The sequence below is a fragment of the Phoenix dactylifera genome, chromosome 5 (assembly GCF_051530095.1).
Source record: "Phoenix dactylifera cultivar Ajwa chromosome 5, Ajwa_hap1_PhDact_Kaust_v1.1, whole genome shotgun sequence".
Lineage (NCBI taxonomy): Eukaryota > Viridiplantae > Streptophyta > Magnoliopsida > Arecales > Arecaceae > Phoenix > Phoenix dactylifera.
This window is the reverse complement of record NC_143194.1, coordinates 2,535,158-2,551,723: the sequence shown is the minus strand read 5'-3', so window position 1 is coordinate 2,551,723 and position 16,566 is coordinate 2,535,158. Positions and strand designations below refer to the sequence as shown.

Below are 16,566 nucleotides of genomic sequence, written 5' to 3'. Positions count from 1 at the left end.
CTCTTTTCTCTCCCTCTGTGTCTCACTCTTCTCTCCATCTACCTTTGTTAAGAAGCAAAGAATAAAGAAGGTAGCTGGGCAAAAGGGAAAGAACAAAGATACTCCTCCTCTCTTTAAAAGAGAGTTTTATTGGCAAATACCCACTAAATTGATTCTTGCATGCTCCTCCCTTATCATCTTTTTTTCGTATGTATATGAGGAATCAATAATAGAGTTTCAGCATCATTTTTTCAGAAAAGGGAAAGAACAAACATTCCCGGAGTGCAGGGAATGTTAAAAGTTGGTGATTACCTCATCTATCAGGCTTTTAACAAATAGACTCGGAAGAGATAAGAAGAACAAAATTTTGGCTTGGGACTTGGGCAGGGGCCGCGCGAACGCGAATCCCCCTCTACCACAAATTATGACGTCCACTCTCCCACTTGGGGAGATGGTAGGCCAGGGCTCCCTCCACGTGCAATGAGGGCCCCTGACCCAGGCCATGGGCCTTCTTGTTCACCCATTGACCCCGTCCAGGTAAGTATGGTTTAAAGGCGGCCCGGCCTCTCTACTTATTTAGAGCCCCGTCCTCTCGTGCTCCGTTCACATCCGATATGGGACTAAATGTTGTCAGCGGTTAGAGTATGCAAGCGGAATTACGGCAGAAAAGGCTCTCACAAATTAAGAAACGGCAATTTCAGCCTATACCTATTTTGATTTGCACATATATGTTCATTATATTAAAGTACTATAATTGTTGCTTGACTTGGTATTCTAAATCTATGCTACAGTTGCTCAGTTTTAAATAATAGTTGTTTTCTGGATAATTTGGATCTTCAAATATGAAATTGGACTGGAATCTTAGCATGGGTTGATAAAGACTCCTTGCTTGCTTCATTTTTAAACATTGCATCTCATTGAAGGCCAGATTGCCCACATATTAAGAAACTAGTGGACCAATCCCAATCCTATGTTCAGTTGCCTCAAGTGCATGTAAATGCTGCAAATGATATTGGTCTAACTTGACCTGACATGAACTAGGCTGGCCCAACTCATTGTCACCTCTGCTAGGATTCCTTGCTTCCTTTTTTCCCTTTTTTATTAATCTTTCTAAGTGTATGTTTTTGGATGCAAATAAATGGAGCTATTCATGAAGAGCTCGGGCTTGATTTAACAATTGGCTTCTTCAAGTTTGTACAAGTAGAAGATGAGGCAAACTCGCAAGATCTTTTTTTAGAGACCGACTTTCAAATGAGCCAAGCATAAATAGCCATTAGTTCATGAAAACATAAGTGTAGCCCTAGTCACCGTACTAGTTTTCCTGAAGTATCATGGAGCTCAGTCATCCTCTTGATTTGATCTAAATAAACCGATGCTCGACTCAACTCATTGGCAATGCTATTCCATAATTTGTTAGAGATCTAGGCTTGTTCTTTTCTATAACAGAAGCCTATTGAGCTGCCAGCATGAGTTAACTAGATCAACTTTTGCAAAAAAAATTTGATTTCATGTTATAACCCTTACCAAGATTTGGCAAGCTAATTTGCTTGTTGGAATTATCATTTTGCTACTTAGACCCCTTCTAGTATCCCTAACTATTAGGGGCAATTTAAAGTCTCTGTAAATGGACTCACATACAACTCAAGTTGCAAATGCAGGTCATCTTGCTAATTTGGATGGCTGCAGCTTAAGGTACATAGTAAGTTAGAGTAAGTATTAGGTTGACTTATGGTTAAAAATAGCCATGTGAATATGTGATAAGTTGTAACCTCTTGAGTAAGTATTTTAATTACAAAAAAAGGATTCTCTTCTCCTCTCCTTCCTTCCCTTCTCCTCTCCTCCCCCATCTTGTTCTCAACTCTTTCATACCATCGCCCACCAGGCCCCATCACCTCGATGAGGCTCATAGTCACCTCCTTGTCTCAAACTTCATTGCATTGCCCTCCTCCTCCACTTCACCTTTTCCTCCATTGTTACCCACCCTTTTGCCCCTCTCCTTCACCTTCTTCATCCTTCTCAAGGTTTACACTGTCATCCGCTCCCTCCCCATAGGTGCCCAGCTCCATACCTATATCCTCACTATTGATGGCTTCAAAACCAATTTTTTTGTTCACAACACTCTCATCTTTATGTACGTCGAGTCTTCCAACATGGAGTCCGCTTACAAGATGTTCCGATATAATATCTATTAGAGATGGTCATCTTTTCTCCGAACTATCCTCTGAGCACAAAAAATGAGCTTCCTTCCAAATCAACTACTCTAACTTAAGTTGCAACACGATAAGAATTGCAGTGCAACTTTAACTACAAGATTTCAAATAATCCTTCATTGTGAATATTCTTACTATGTTGGAAGATTTTAAAGGTAACAAAAAGAATTCTATATAGAACTTAAGACAATCAGTACACCTAAAATCATCACCATTTGATCCACATGCAAACACAATCAAGAACATACCATCCAAAAATCCTAGAGAGTCGACTAATATATATATATATATATATATAAAGGATAGTAACTTAGAGTAACATTTATGGGTTCTAGAAAAATGTCAAGATAGTAGCATTTCTCTCGTCATAAGAATTCATTAAGTCATTGCAAACCTCTTTACCTCAAATTCAAATCCTTTATAGCTTAGCAACTTCTACCACCCCCTTTATATCATATCAAATCTTGCGAATCACACGAAGCCTTCTATACCATGTGGCAAAAAGAACTTTCCATGTATATGCAATAGGAGCGCTGCAGCATTACTAAATATGTATGTATGAATGAATGTATGCGTGCAAGCATGCACATATTCATGTATAGAGACTTTGTTAAATGAAAATGAACTTGTGAGGCAGAGCAGGTTCGAAACTAAGTTCGCAATGAAAGATTTTTTTCGCTTCTTCCTCTATTGAGAGAATATTAGGTAATGCCTAATCATAGCCTTCTAATTTAGTTCCCATATAATTAAATTGATCTTTACATATTTTCATGCTGTAACAAGATTTAGTAGATGGTCTATTCCTAATTTTGTTTTAATTCTCGATAGCAAGTATTTAGCAGCATATGTTTTGGAACAAGTACCTAGATTACAAAATAAATGAAAATAAACAAAGTTAGGTCCTAATTATCACGGCCTTCTGGTGTTAAATTTGAGAAGAGAGAAATAGGAGAATTTTTCAAGCTAAGAAGAGCTTCCGACATCCTCATTGTCTTAATTCAGAAGTAGCACGAATGGTTTTCTAATGTCTCTTCAAATCATAACTCTTAGTTTCTACCCTTTAAAACTAGCTTGCAATATGGGATTTTTGAAGGGTAGGACTTTTTTTTGGTTACAACCGTTCTTTCAGTTCCTTAATATTTGAGCTATTTATGTAGCCAAGACAAGATTTTATATCGAGCATGGATCCTCTACAGTGCACGATTTGTAATGCAAAATACTGTGCGACACTTAATAGCTGCCTTCAGGAGATTTATGGCTATCAAATACGACAGTCTTATATGTTATACATGACATGCGTTATTTGATGGCAGTTTTTCTTCTTATAACAGCCATCAAGTGCTGCATAGCATTCTACGGTCCAAACAACGCATCATAGATAATTCTAAGTCTTTTGGATTGTGTTAATATTTCCACACTGCTTGTGAAAACATGCTGACTTCTTTTTTTTAAGTGTTTTAGCTCTGGTTAAAACCTTTTTTGGATGTACTTCTTGTATCCTCCCATTTTATTTTCATAAATGAAGCTATGGGTACCCCCATTTGTCCTCACAAGAAAGGATGAAAATAAACAGTCCTCTAGTAGTGACTCAAAATCCCCAAGTCCTTCTAAAAACCAACAATGGAAAAAAATTATGTCCATGCCACCAAGGTGGTAGCCCAGTTGGAACGGGGCGTTTGCTTCCAACCAAGTGGTTCCAGGTTCGAAACGCACGGGCGTCGATTAAATTCGGGGACCGGATGCCCCACGCCTGGACACGGGGTCTGGAAGCGCTACTGGTCGGCTGGTAGCCTGGGTGGTGCCAGGTGTGACGTACTCACACGGAGGGTCGGGTCGGATAACTGAGCCGGCCCACGGGTGGGGAGGGTATGAGTAAAATAGGTCGGGGTGCCCAACACACGACTCGGTCTACCCGCATCGAACATTCTCCTGGCGGGGTGGGGGCCCAGTGGTCGGGGCTGCTACGCGGGGGTGGGCTTGTCCCTTCCTCCCCCCTTCCCCTTTTTCACAGCAAAAAAAAAAAAAAAAAAAAAAAAAAAAAAAATATGTCCATTCCCATGTGTTATCAGCTTTATTGGATCCACCGTATCAGTGTATCTGAAGACGAATTCCACCACGCAAGCTTATAGAAACCTTCAAATTTAACATTCTTAAAGTAATTCTAACCTTCTCAGTATTATTTAAGAACGTAACCACCTTATTATTGCATGTTTCACCAGAATCCACTGGTCCTTTTCACTCTCCTAATGAAAGCCTCATCCTACCTAACTTGCTAGAGTACTTCACACTTCTTAACAACCACAAAAGTTTAAAACTAGACCTCAATAAAAGCAAGACATTTTAGCCTAATTTCTTCAATGCGTGTATCTTAGAAACTTAAACCACCAAATATTATTGATTGAATATTAAAAACCTCATACTTTACCTGGAATTCATTCCAAACTCAGTGGGTTAGCAGGCAAAACAAGCAAGTATGGGCCCAACAAGTTGTCTACTTTCATGAAAGTTACAACTATATCAGCTGATATATCAAATTATTAGCACATCAATATTAGTGTTGCAAGACACAAGTCATGCCAGGTCATATTGCATGCATTAGACTCTAGTCACCTTTTTTTTTTAAAAAAAAAAAAATGATCCACATGAGATCATAGCCCAAAAATCCCTCGAAATTAACTAATCAGAATGTTGGCACATCGGATCATAAATTGCCACCGCTCCACTCTTAATTTGTATAAAAGTTTGAAATAATGAAAGGAAAACCAAGTATGTCTCATTAAATTTAGAGGCAATCTGAAGCCAACTCAGCCATGTTAAATTCTATTTCAATATCCAAAACCCAACTATTATTTTTGTAACGTGTAATCCTCCTATCACACCAAAGCATGCACTAATTTCCAATTACTTAATTCTTCCAACAATCTGCCGCTCGATCACAATCCGACGGCTATCATCCCTTGACCGCAGCCGAAAACAGTGCAGTAGAGCTGGCCTGATCTAGGAAATATACTGTCCCAACAAGGTCATTTTCGTCACGTCAAAATCCAATCGCTTCTTCGACGTCGTCCACTCGCCGATCAAAACCACCAACCATCTTGACCTGCTTCCTCTTCCCTTTCACCTCACTCCACGTCCCGCTCTTTTTAAATCCCCCTTTCGCCATGGTTAAAACCCTAGCTCGCCAAACCCTAATTTATCCCCCCCAATTCCCAATCCGTCTCCTTTCCCTCCGCCCGGATCCAGTTCTTTCCGAGATCTAGCTATCGACCTAAATTTAATTTCATCTATTTTGGTAGAGTATTTCTGAAGTTCCGGTTGGTTTTGTTCTTTTTTGTTGTTAATTTGTGTTTCTGGTTTGGCTTGGTGGGGATTGGTTGGGATAATGGTGGAGATCGGGAGGTTCCCCTTCCCCAACCACCGGCGGTGGCTGCCGGGGTTTGTCTCGACCCACAGGACCCTCTTTTTGGTGATCTGGGTCGTGGGGTTTGCGACGGTGTTCCTGTGGCAGAGCAGCTCCATCGACGGGCTCCTGTTCTTCCGGCGGGCGCTGCCGGAGATGGCAGCGCCGAGTCTCCGGCCGTTTGCGTACAATATCACGGACTTTGGTGGGGTTGGGGATGGAGTGACACTGAATACTAAGGCGTTTGAGCGCGCGGTGGCGAAGATCGCGAGGCTCAGGCGGAGGGGCGGCGGGCAGCTCAATGTGCCGCCTGGAGTATGGCTGACAGCGCCGTTCAATCTCACGAGTCATATGACTCTGTTTCTTGCAGAAGGTGCCGAGATTCGTGGAATTGAGGTGAGATTAGTTGTTTTAGTTTGTTATCTCCTGTTTTTGTTTGAATTAGTGGAAAGTATGTGTTTTGTAAAACCTAATCAATGCTCTTACCCGAAAAGAAAACCTAAGTTAATGATTTCTTTTCATGGGTAGTTGATAGCGCCACAATTGTTTTTTCCCCCATTCCACTCAATGTGATAATAATTCCCACCGTGTGTATACCAGTAATTGAAGGTTTTTGATTGATAAACATCAAATACAATAAGGGGGCATTTGGTATGAGGTGATCATCTAAGGATCAAGGATGATGTTGGTGTAGGTCATAAGATCACTGTATTTGGTTACATCACGGTACTTCTATATGGCAGTGATCCCAAATCATCTTCACTTCTCAAATCACCATCCAATTTAGTGATGAGATATGTATCTTTGAGGTTAGGAATTCAAGATCACCTAGGGCAGTGATCTTAGGCCGAAATTCGAGGATAAAAATATTCATCAGTTTAGCGGAAAAAATGGGTATATCAATGTACCATTAATATATTATATTATATTGATATTATTATTATATTGATATTATATATATTATATATGATTAATAGATATATTTTTATAGAATACATTAGGGGTAGTTTTGGTATTATATGGTCAGTGATCTTGAATTCTCATGAAATACCAAACAGATTACTCATGGATACTTGAGAGTCTTTAATGATTGGAACATAGTATACCAAACACGGTGATCTTAGATCATCGGGGATCAGATTATCCCGGGATAAGGATCACCAGTGATCTATGATTGCCTAGGTGATCCCATTTAGGTCACCAAATGCCACCTAATTATTATATCTTTTGAGACCGGAGTCTTATATTCATCAGCTTATCCGTCTTTCCTTGCCCCCTTTTCTCAAATAATTTAAAGATTCTATATTTGATGAGCTATACTTGAAGACAATATGACTTAGTCAATAATGAAACAAATTCCAAAGTATGAATTGTCATAATTCATAAAGTTGTTTGGGAAGTTTTTAACTTCTCGATCTCTATTTTGTAATAGCTAAGTCCCTGATCTCTTAGTGTGAGTGCTCTTGTTTGTCCTTATATTCAAAACAGTAACTGCCTTATCATTGTAATTACTAGGGAATCTGAAGTTACATATCACAAAATATAATCTTCTTAGCATCTAATTGTTTGATCTTCTATAATATTTCTTGAAAATTTGGAAGCTTGAGAATCTGAAAGTGATTATTAAAATATAGCACTTAACCTGCAGTTGATGCATTTACTATAAGTTGTTTGATCTTATCTTTTCCTCAGTGGACCCTAATCCATTTTTTTCGATTCCGCTTATTGTACCATGTTATAGTCAGTGAGAAATGTGCCTCACTTTTTTAAGGCTTCTCATTTTCATCATACAAGTTCAGAAGGGCATCACTTCTCCAAGAAAAAATAATAATAGTAAAGTTTAGAAGAGCATTAATTATCGTTTATTATAAAAATTCTTGCATGCTGCATCAAATTGATATGGAGGGGTATCATTATATAAGCTTGTTTTCCTTTTTTGTTCCAATAGGATGAGAGATATTGGCCATTAATGCCACCATTGCCATCATATGGATTTGGGAGGGAACATAAGGGACCTCGATATGGAAGTCTGATCCATGGCCAGAATCTGAAGGATTTGGTTATAACAGGTCTGTGTATTTACTGTATTTCATATCTTTAATGTTTCCTTCTTAATGTATTAAATAAGTAAAAACAAGATTACATTGAGAAAGAAGGATGAATCAGAGGCTAAAAAGAATGAATGACACATAGACATACTATGTCAAGGATATAACAGTAATTGAAGTATTATGATCTTGATAAGCAACTTATATAAATCAGTAGGAGAAAATTTGAAAAGGAAAAGGGAATTCACATCTAAAACTAACGAGCATGACCAGTTCCGCCCTTGCTTATTATCACTTCTTGGAATTCATGCTTGTTTAAGTTGCCTCATATTTGCATCTTCTTTTTTGAAGTACTTCTTAGTAAGTACTAACTTATCAATGAACCATCAGCCTAAACTTGCATACATCTTAAGTTTCTTCATTGATAGTTAGAATATGCTAAAAACCAATTAGCAAACAACATGATGACGTTTCTTTGCCTTATTTTGATTAAAACAAAGACTTTGCTCAGGACATGAAGCCTTCACGTGCAAATGTTGTACTTGGAGAGAATTAGGTTAGTTTATCATAATGAAATACCATGGTATAACCTACCATAACTATAATCATTAAGCTCTGTCCCAACTATTTAACAAAGATCTCGAAACATAGAAATTCACAGATGACTACAGCCATATATAGTGCTATCAAAAAAATGCTGACATTTATCTCACCAGTTATTTGATAACATTTGAATGTCAAGCCAAAGACTCAAATTTATAATTATTAATTAATTTAAGGACTTCTAATATGAAGATTTATCAATAAGGTATCATCACAGGAAAGATTCAGCGAAAAGTTTATATTCTTCTGTTCACTAGATCTGAATTAATTATTCAGTGTTGAAGCAAATAAAAATCTTCCCATACCCAAATCCCATTATTGCTTATAAACCTTCTCAATTAAAATTCCTGTGCTAGTTCCAGACAGTTACCTCTTATCAGAAGCCAACAATTGACAGTTGTCCGATTTTCATTATTGCAATAGTTCAATCTTCTTCCATTCATTTGGTTTAGGATAATAATATCCTATTGTTTAATGCTTGCCTTCCAGATGACATGGAATATACTGCAAGCAACTTTAAATAAAGACTTGGAAGATGTTAATATTGTCAAAATTGTCTATCTATCATAGTACTTTTCTCAAAGTCTTTAAGCTGTGAATGGTTTCTTTTTAACAAAAAAACACAATGGTCTTTTGATAATGCTATCAAGACCATGCTTTCTGGAAATTATGGTCTTATTTTATAAGTCATAGTCTGAGAATTATAAAATCCCTTGCTATTTGAATGTTTACATTGCTTTCCAACTATTTTTGGATGTATTCTTTGAGATTGGGAATTTTGAATTACTAGCGAGCAAGATGGGTGTTGTTTGCTTGCTTAGATGTTTTCTTCCACTTGTCCAACAGGAAACAATGGTACCATAAATGGACAAGGTCAAGCATGGTGGACAAAATATCGCAAAAGACTTCTCAACAACACTAGGGGGCCTCTTGTGCAGATCATGTGGTCCAAAGACATAGTTATTTCCAACATAACTTTGCGTGATTCTCCTTTTTGGACACTTCATCCCTTTGACTGCAAGAATGTTACTGTCACAAATGTTACCATCTTGGCTCCTGTCACTGGAGCTCCAAACACAGATGGAATAGATCCGGGTAAGCATGCATTTTAAGGCTTTACGACCTTTATTTTTCTTATGATGCAAACAGTCTTTGTACGGATATATTTGATTTCTTGAAAGCTATGAAATTCAGGCATATGCTTGTACATCTAGTTTATGTTATTGTATACTTTATTTTTCTTGAAGGGTCTTAATGTTTTTGGCAAATTGACACAGCATGTGCGCATGCCAGAATCCTGTCTTCTTGTTCAACCAAACATTATTCAATCCCCCCACCCTCCTTTCCTGATGCATGCTTTGTAAGCTTCTCTAGTAGAGCCATTGCGTCAATAACTTATACGTCTACTGCTTGATGAACTTAGTTTACATAGTGTATGAATTCTTTGATAGCTTTTTCCTTTTCTCAGTCTTTCAAATCCTTATTCCTGCTGATGGTCTATGCAGATTCATGTGAGGATGTGGTGATAGAGAACTGTTACATATGTGTAGGCGATGACGCAATAGCCATAAAGAGTGGTTGGGATCAGTATGGAATTGCATATGGGCGTCCATCTACTAACATTTTAATCCGCAATCTCACTGTTCGTTCTGTGGTGAGGTGAGCCTGTCATTTTTTCTGCATTATTGGGTGTCTTTATGCACATTAAACTTTTGACATATTATGAACTGTTCAGTTGCAAATTGGCTAGCATGACTTATCTTGGCTCCTTGATGATTCTACACCGTGACGTTGTCATTGCAATCCTATAAAAAAACACAGATGTATAAAGTTTATCACAGGTAATATCAAAACTGCATTTGGCACATGATTCAAAACAGTGTCACTATATTAGGGTGGCAACCTTTGTATTTATGTCTTAATGAACGGCAATGTTCTGATGTATACTGCCTTAAGAAAGAGGATGTAGAGTAATATACCATGGACTGCGTGAAGGATCCACGTTAAGTTCATGATTCTCTAACCTGCATGCTGGTTATGATGCTATGCTGATCCTCTTTTGTGTGTTTGTCTCTCATTATACCCAGATAATATTCTGAACTTTATAGAGAGACCTGTGCCAGTCTTGTTTTCATTCACTCTCTCATTCACAGCCTTTAATATGCTTTACATGAGTTTTTTTTCTTGATAATTTTGGCAACTGTTTGCAGTTTTTACATATAAACCTTCATCATGCTGCATTTTTATTATATATTCTGGGTTAAGTCTTATATTTTGGGATGCTGAAATCTTGTAAAACCGAGAACTAATCTCGCGTATGTTATCACTTAGACAACCCCACTTTGTATATGAAATTTAGAATATAATCCCTTCAGTTGTAGGCAAACATCACAAGCCAGATGCTATGATACAACTTTACTGCAAAAACCAATATTTTATGTTATATTGAAAACACCATTTTCACTAATTATGGCACAAGTAGAACCACACTTATTTAAGAAAGCATGAAAGTAAACCCCCAGTACAGGCATTGTATCCAATCTGTTTGTGGCCTTTTGCTGCTTTTGTAGTGTTTGTATGTAACAATAGGAAGATGTACATTCCTTAAGTTGACTTGGAACTCCAGAAGTTAACAAAAGGTTATGTATGAGTGTCTCTCTCCATATAGACACACACACACACACAGAGGCTAGGCTATGCTCAAGAGCTTTCGCCTTCTAGTACTCCTGATTTTTCTACCACCAGCTATGCTTGGATATTTGTGCAATACATATCTTATTTTAAGTTTTCAAAATACTATTTATACCTTTTTTTTCCTTTTGTTCGGGTTCTCCTACCTCTTGCATATCACCCTTTTGCTATTCCTAGGTCCACCCTGTAGGCAGGACCCCACCTTTCCATATAAGGAGCTATGCTGGCACTGAAACACACAAGCGACAAAATCAGCATATCCCTTTTCAGTTACTATCCGACTTCTCCCTTTTCTAGAATACAGGACAATAGAAGATAGCAAGAGTGGTAGATGACGGTGAATAGGTTGAGTTCCTCTCGTTCTCCCTCCATCTCATTCTCTTTCTCATATGTGTACAATGATATCCAAGTTGGAGGGAATCAACCTCAATGAGACAGCAATGGCCGGAAGGGGACCAAGGTGGTGGTGGTTGGCCTGAGGAGCAAAATGAAAGAGAAAGGGGCAGGGTAGTTCTCTACAATCGAAAGTGAACAACTGTAGTTGGTCGGCTAACAAAGGGTGGATAGAGATAGGGTTGGCAGAGCGGCAATTCACCTATAGGGGTAAAGGGCACAATGAGACAAAGGAAGAGGGCAGCTAGCAATGGCGTATGCTTGGGTGATAGCAGAGTGGATTAGATATGATTCACGAGAGGGAGTTAAAAAGAGCAGAAGTGACATTTGGTAAAAAAGGTAAAGTAAAATATACTTTGAACAAATCTCTAAGCTTATCTGACAGTAGTAAAATTAGGAGTGTCAAAGGGTGAATGCTCTCAAGTGTAGCCTAACCCTCCCTCTCTCTCTCTTTGGGTTTGTGTGTGTGCATGTATGAAGATTCTATATGAAGTCAAATGAGCAATAAAGTATCACATATCATAGTGTACAATATTCTTGTCATCATAATCATAAATAGACCTAAGCAAAGAAAGTTGTTTGGTGGACCATACGTATTAGGAAAAGCAAGGAAAGTTATGCCACTCCCTTTAAAAATGACAAAACATCTCGTAATTCTTTTTACATTCTCAACGTAAAGCTTAAGCCACCTTTTGAACATTTTTTTATTTATTCCATTTTTTATGTTGCTTTTAGCTCAATTTATCGTTTACTGCATCCATAGGATTCCCTTCTCATCAAAATCTGTATCTTTTGCATCAATTGTCAGAAGAAAGAAAATAATTAGTCAAGAAACCATGCTAGAGTGCTTTTTTACTTGTTTCTAAAATGTTTTGAGATGACTATTTAATGTGTTTTATTCATGTCATACTTGTGTGCCCACTTTCAGAACATTTCAGTAATTCTGATTTTATGCCCAAAATGAGCAAATGAATGTGAAACATGAATTGAACATAGTAAATACTCGTGCAGCAAAAAAAACATAGTAAATACTCCAGTGGATAGGCAGTCTAGATTACTTTCTGAACTAAAACAAGATTTTTCCTGACTCTGACACAAAAAGGAATAGCATGAATTTGAAAGAATGATTTTACATATGCGATAATTTTTTTTATTTAGTAGATAAGATGTGGCTAAAACCTTGGGTTAAGAAGTGAAAGAGGAACAGGATATTTCATAATATTTCTTTTTGAGTGAGAGAGAGCACAATATAAAACAAATAAGAAAGAAAATGAAACAAAAAAAAAAAGTGGAAACTTTTCTTTTTTATGATCTTTAAATAATGCAGTAAATCGTGCCTTGGCAACTATGCTTGTCGTAACAGCATTACATGATTTGATTAGCAGTTTAGCCACATGATCACTTTTCATAGGCAAAAATCAGGAACTGACGTCTGACATCTGCCTGGACTCAGCAAAAGGAAACATCCCCCCCCCCCCCCCCTCCTTCTTCTTGCCATATTCTGATAAAAAAAAAATTGAACAAGTCACCATGTTTTACCATCTCAATGCAATATTCTTCAGAGATGGCTGCAAATGCAAGCAGACACACTACATGGCACGGATTACCCCAGCCTCCGGAATTTTGATGCCTCCCTGTACCATATGGTAGCAAGTTTCCAACATGTTAGTTTCAGCATTTTTCCCAGCATCTTCCAGCAGACCTCTGAGGACCACAAAGACCTTAACCATTGTATCATACAAGAAGCAGCCGTTCATGTAATTGTCTGGCTGTCAAGATCTTATTCGGAGTTGCACTTCTAACTGCTGTTTTATGAAATCAAAGATGTTTTTTCTGCTCAACTTATGAATAAATAGCATCAGAATTCAGCGGCTTCACACACTAAATTAAACTACTGTTATGACACAGTGCTGGAGTATCAATAGGCAGCGAGATGTCTGGAGGAGTTTCAAATGTTACCGTGGAAAACCTTCATGTCTGGGAATCAAGGCGGGGCATTAGAATGAAGACTGCCCCCGGGAGAGGAGGCTACATTCGCAACATATCCTACCACAATGTGACCCTTGATATTGTTCGTGTTGGCATTGTGATTAAGACTGACTACAATGAGCACCCTGATGAAGGCTTCGATCCGAAGGCTGTTCCCCTCATTGAGAACATATCCTTCAGTGGGATTCATGGTGAGGGAGTCCGTGTCCCAGTTCGGATCCATGGCAGTGAGGACATCCCTGTGAAGGGTGTCAGCTTCCGTGACATGTCCGTGGGTATAACCTACAAGAAGAAGCACATATTCCAGTGTTCCTTTGTTCACGGACGTGTGATAGGGTCCATCTTCCCTGCACCATGTGAGAACCTCGACCTTTATGATGAGCAGGGGCAGCTGGTGAAGCAATCAGTGTCACAGAACAGCACGGACATTGACTATGATATTTGAAAAATTTGTTCACTCTCCATTTTCCAGATGGGAGGAGTGCTGGGTTATTCTTTGGCAGTGATCGTTCTGTCAAGGATCTGTACCCAAGTTTTTTCATCCCCCTGGCTTGTACATACCGAGTTTTCAATTTTTCATATTTTTTTTTGGAATATCAGGTGATAGATGGTCTTGCAGCACTCTGTTCTCTGCCCTCAAAATTCTTGAATAATTAATTTTGCAGATGATAGTCTCAGAGAGAACTTCCTGGATGCATGTTGGAATTTGGAAGAGCAGGGGAGATGCTTTTATTCCATGTTATCTGTAATTTCTCCGCAAAGAAACCCCGTTGTACCATGGTTTCAGATGACAGCTACTTTAATGGTGTACCAGATTTTGTGCTGCTCTATCAGGTTGTGGACATGTATGCGTGTGATGCCCAATGTGGCAATATATGTTAAACAGCTGGAATGTGACAGTACTAGAGTATGAAATACAAGCTCTATGATGTGAACTTTGTATCGAAAACTTAAAACGAATACATCTCTCGACCTTTCTAAGATGTTATGTGGTTGTGCATGGAAAACCTTGCAGTAACAAGAGTGTAGAAAGATGAATAGGTATACTTATTTTATTTAGTCCCTATTTATTTAGTCCCTATAGTTCCGATGGAGAGAAGAACCTATAATTAGGTTTTCGGGGAAGCATAATACCCTTTTTGTCTTCATAATAGTTTATTATGATTATTATAAGAATCTATGACAGTTTTTATCAATGGTTGTAATTGCTGCCATGGCGATTCAATCCCTGTGCCCTGTTTACAGATTTAAAATTTGCAGCTTTTTACTAGGGAAATGGAATCCACAGGTGGTACTTGAAAGAGTAATAACATTGTTCATGCTGATGGCATTAAAAGATTGAAAATGTACCAATTAAATGCTTTATCTAAATTAAGCTATTAAACAAATAACATTTGTGGTAATTATCCATGTAGCATCTCCTAATGTGAATAACCTATGGAACAATTGCTATAGAATTACCAAGAAATATTGGAATATATCTTTCTTTCATCTAATGTTTAAAAGAAAATATGGCACTTTTTATTTGGATTACCTAAAACTTAATGATATTAATTATAGTTAATCTGATTAAGATTTCAAATATTATAGTACAAGATTGTCCGGTCGCATGCTGCCATGGTACGTCTTCATATCAATCATGATTTATGGATGCAAAACAGTATAACATAATATGTATTGCCGTACACCTTGCTATGAGATAGTATGTAAATAACATGACATGGTCGGATTTTCAATTAGTCTGATGTTCTGATAAGAAATCACTTGATGAAATGAGATATGCAACTCATTATGCTCCAATTGGTCCATCTAGTCTGCATATCAGCCTGCTCGCAACATTATATACCAACTTTTACGCAACATTATCATTTTTATAAGTTCACACATTCCTTTACAGATCAGTTGAAGAGGCCTTTTCATTTTGGCCATGGAAATGTTGCAAAATAGGTCCTAGTGTCTGGATAGGAAAAGTTTCAAGAGCATGCGCCTTCTGACCTTCCAGAGAGCTCATCCTTTTGTGGTCCCAAAATGATAACTACCTCTTCCATAAAATGGGAAAAGCTTCCCTTCCTTTTTCTTTTCTTTGCAAAATTGTACTGGCACTCTACATTGAGTAATTCATCCATGGATTACTAGCATGTATTTCCCCGCCGGTAGCACCATTGTTACAGCATCCAAAGCTTGTATGAGTGGCTGACTGGAGAAATTATTGGTTGGATCAGATCCACTAGCTCGACGGTAGACTAATCTAACAATCAACAAACATACATAAAAATGAATAAAAAAATAAAAAATGGAGCAATATAGATGTATTTGCGTATATTGGTTCATGATTGGACCGATCCACCAGCTTAGCGGTCGACTTGATTCAATCAAAAATTTTACAAGTGAGCGCACCTTATGTATTGGCCCACAAATCATTGTGGGAGTTGTGCGGAGGAAAGGGAGGTCAAGTACGAATCAAAAAATAGTTAGCTGCTACTTGGACAATTTTTGGGGTTAAGTCATGTAGTATGTTTCATGTAGACCCAGTAATTAAGAGATGATGGTAGAAGAGAGGACGTAGAAGAGTATTTAAAAAGGTAACAAAAATTCAAGCGCTTGCTTGGACAGTACCACTTTTTGCCCCCTTGAGCAAAAGATGAAAAATATTCTTCCTAATCTTAACATATATATATATATATATATATATATATATATATATATATATATATATATATATATATATATATATATATATATATAGATATATAATTTTTTTTTATGTGTAGAGAATCTTTGGATTTTCTTTATCTATTTATATTTTTAATTCCTTTTACCCTTTTCTTGTTTTTGGTGTTCTTTCCCACGCGAGCGTACGGCAATGAGTGGATAATTCGTTGGAATGTCATCAAAAGCCTTTAGTGCAGTTGGTGCACCTTGCCTGCAGTCAAAGCGAAGCCAAATATGCTTATTTCTTTCACCCGAAATATAGAAGCAAACTAGTCCTTTCATTTCATTCACTGTTTTACCATCTCTTTCTATAAAAAAAAAATACCATCGTAAATTGTTATATGTCAATCTTGATTAACGAAACTTATGATTGATAACATCTAGTGAAATACTGCAGATTTGCAACTCAAGGCCCGCAGAGGCTTTGAAAAGAATCAAACAATTGCTCCCATAATCCATGAACTCTTTTTGGTCAAATGTCACTAATCATTTGAAGTATCTTTAGCTCTTTTAAGTCGAGAAGCTGAAAAACTGGAAAGAT

The 16,566-nt window shown here is 37.7% G+C and overlaps 1 protein-coding gene and 1 non-coding gene across 2 annotated transcripts; one reads left to right on the top strand and one right to left on the bottom strand.

Moving 5' to 3' along the window:
* Nucleotides 1-362: 362 nt before the first annotated feature.
* On the bottom strand, nucleotides 363-524 carry LOC113462876 (U1 spliceosomal RNA). The gene has a single exon (XR_003386136.1). It is a non-coding gene; the product is annotated as a U1 spliceosomal RNA (small nuclear RNA).
* A 4,733-nt stretch (nucleotides 525-5,257) lies between these two features.
* LOC103709328 (putative polygalacturonase) lies at nucleotides 5,258-14,296 on the top strand. Its single transcript, XM_008794625.5, has 5 exons — nucleotides 5,258-5,985; nucleotides 7,538-7,658; nucleotides 9,087-9,335; nucleotides 9,746-9,899; nucleotides 13,233-14,296. The coding sequence occupies exons 1-5, from the start codon at nucleotides 5,572-5,574 to the stop codon at nucleotides 13,756-13,758; spliced, it is 1,464 nt and encodes a 487-aa protein (XP_008792847.1). The 5' UTR covers nucleotides 5,258-5,571; the 3' UTR covers nucleotides 13,759-14,296.
* The last annotated feature ends 2,270 nt before the right edge of the window (nucleotides 14,297-16,566 follow it).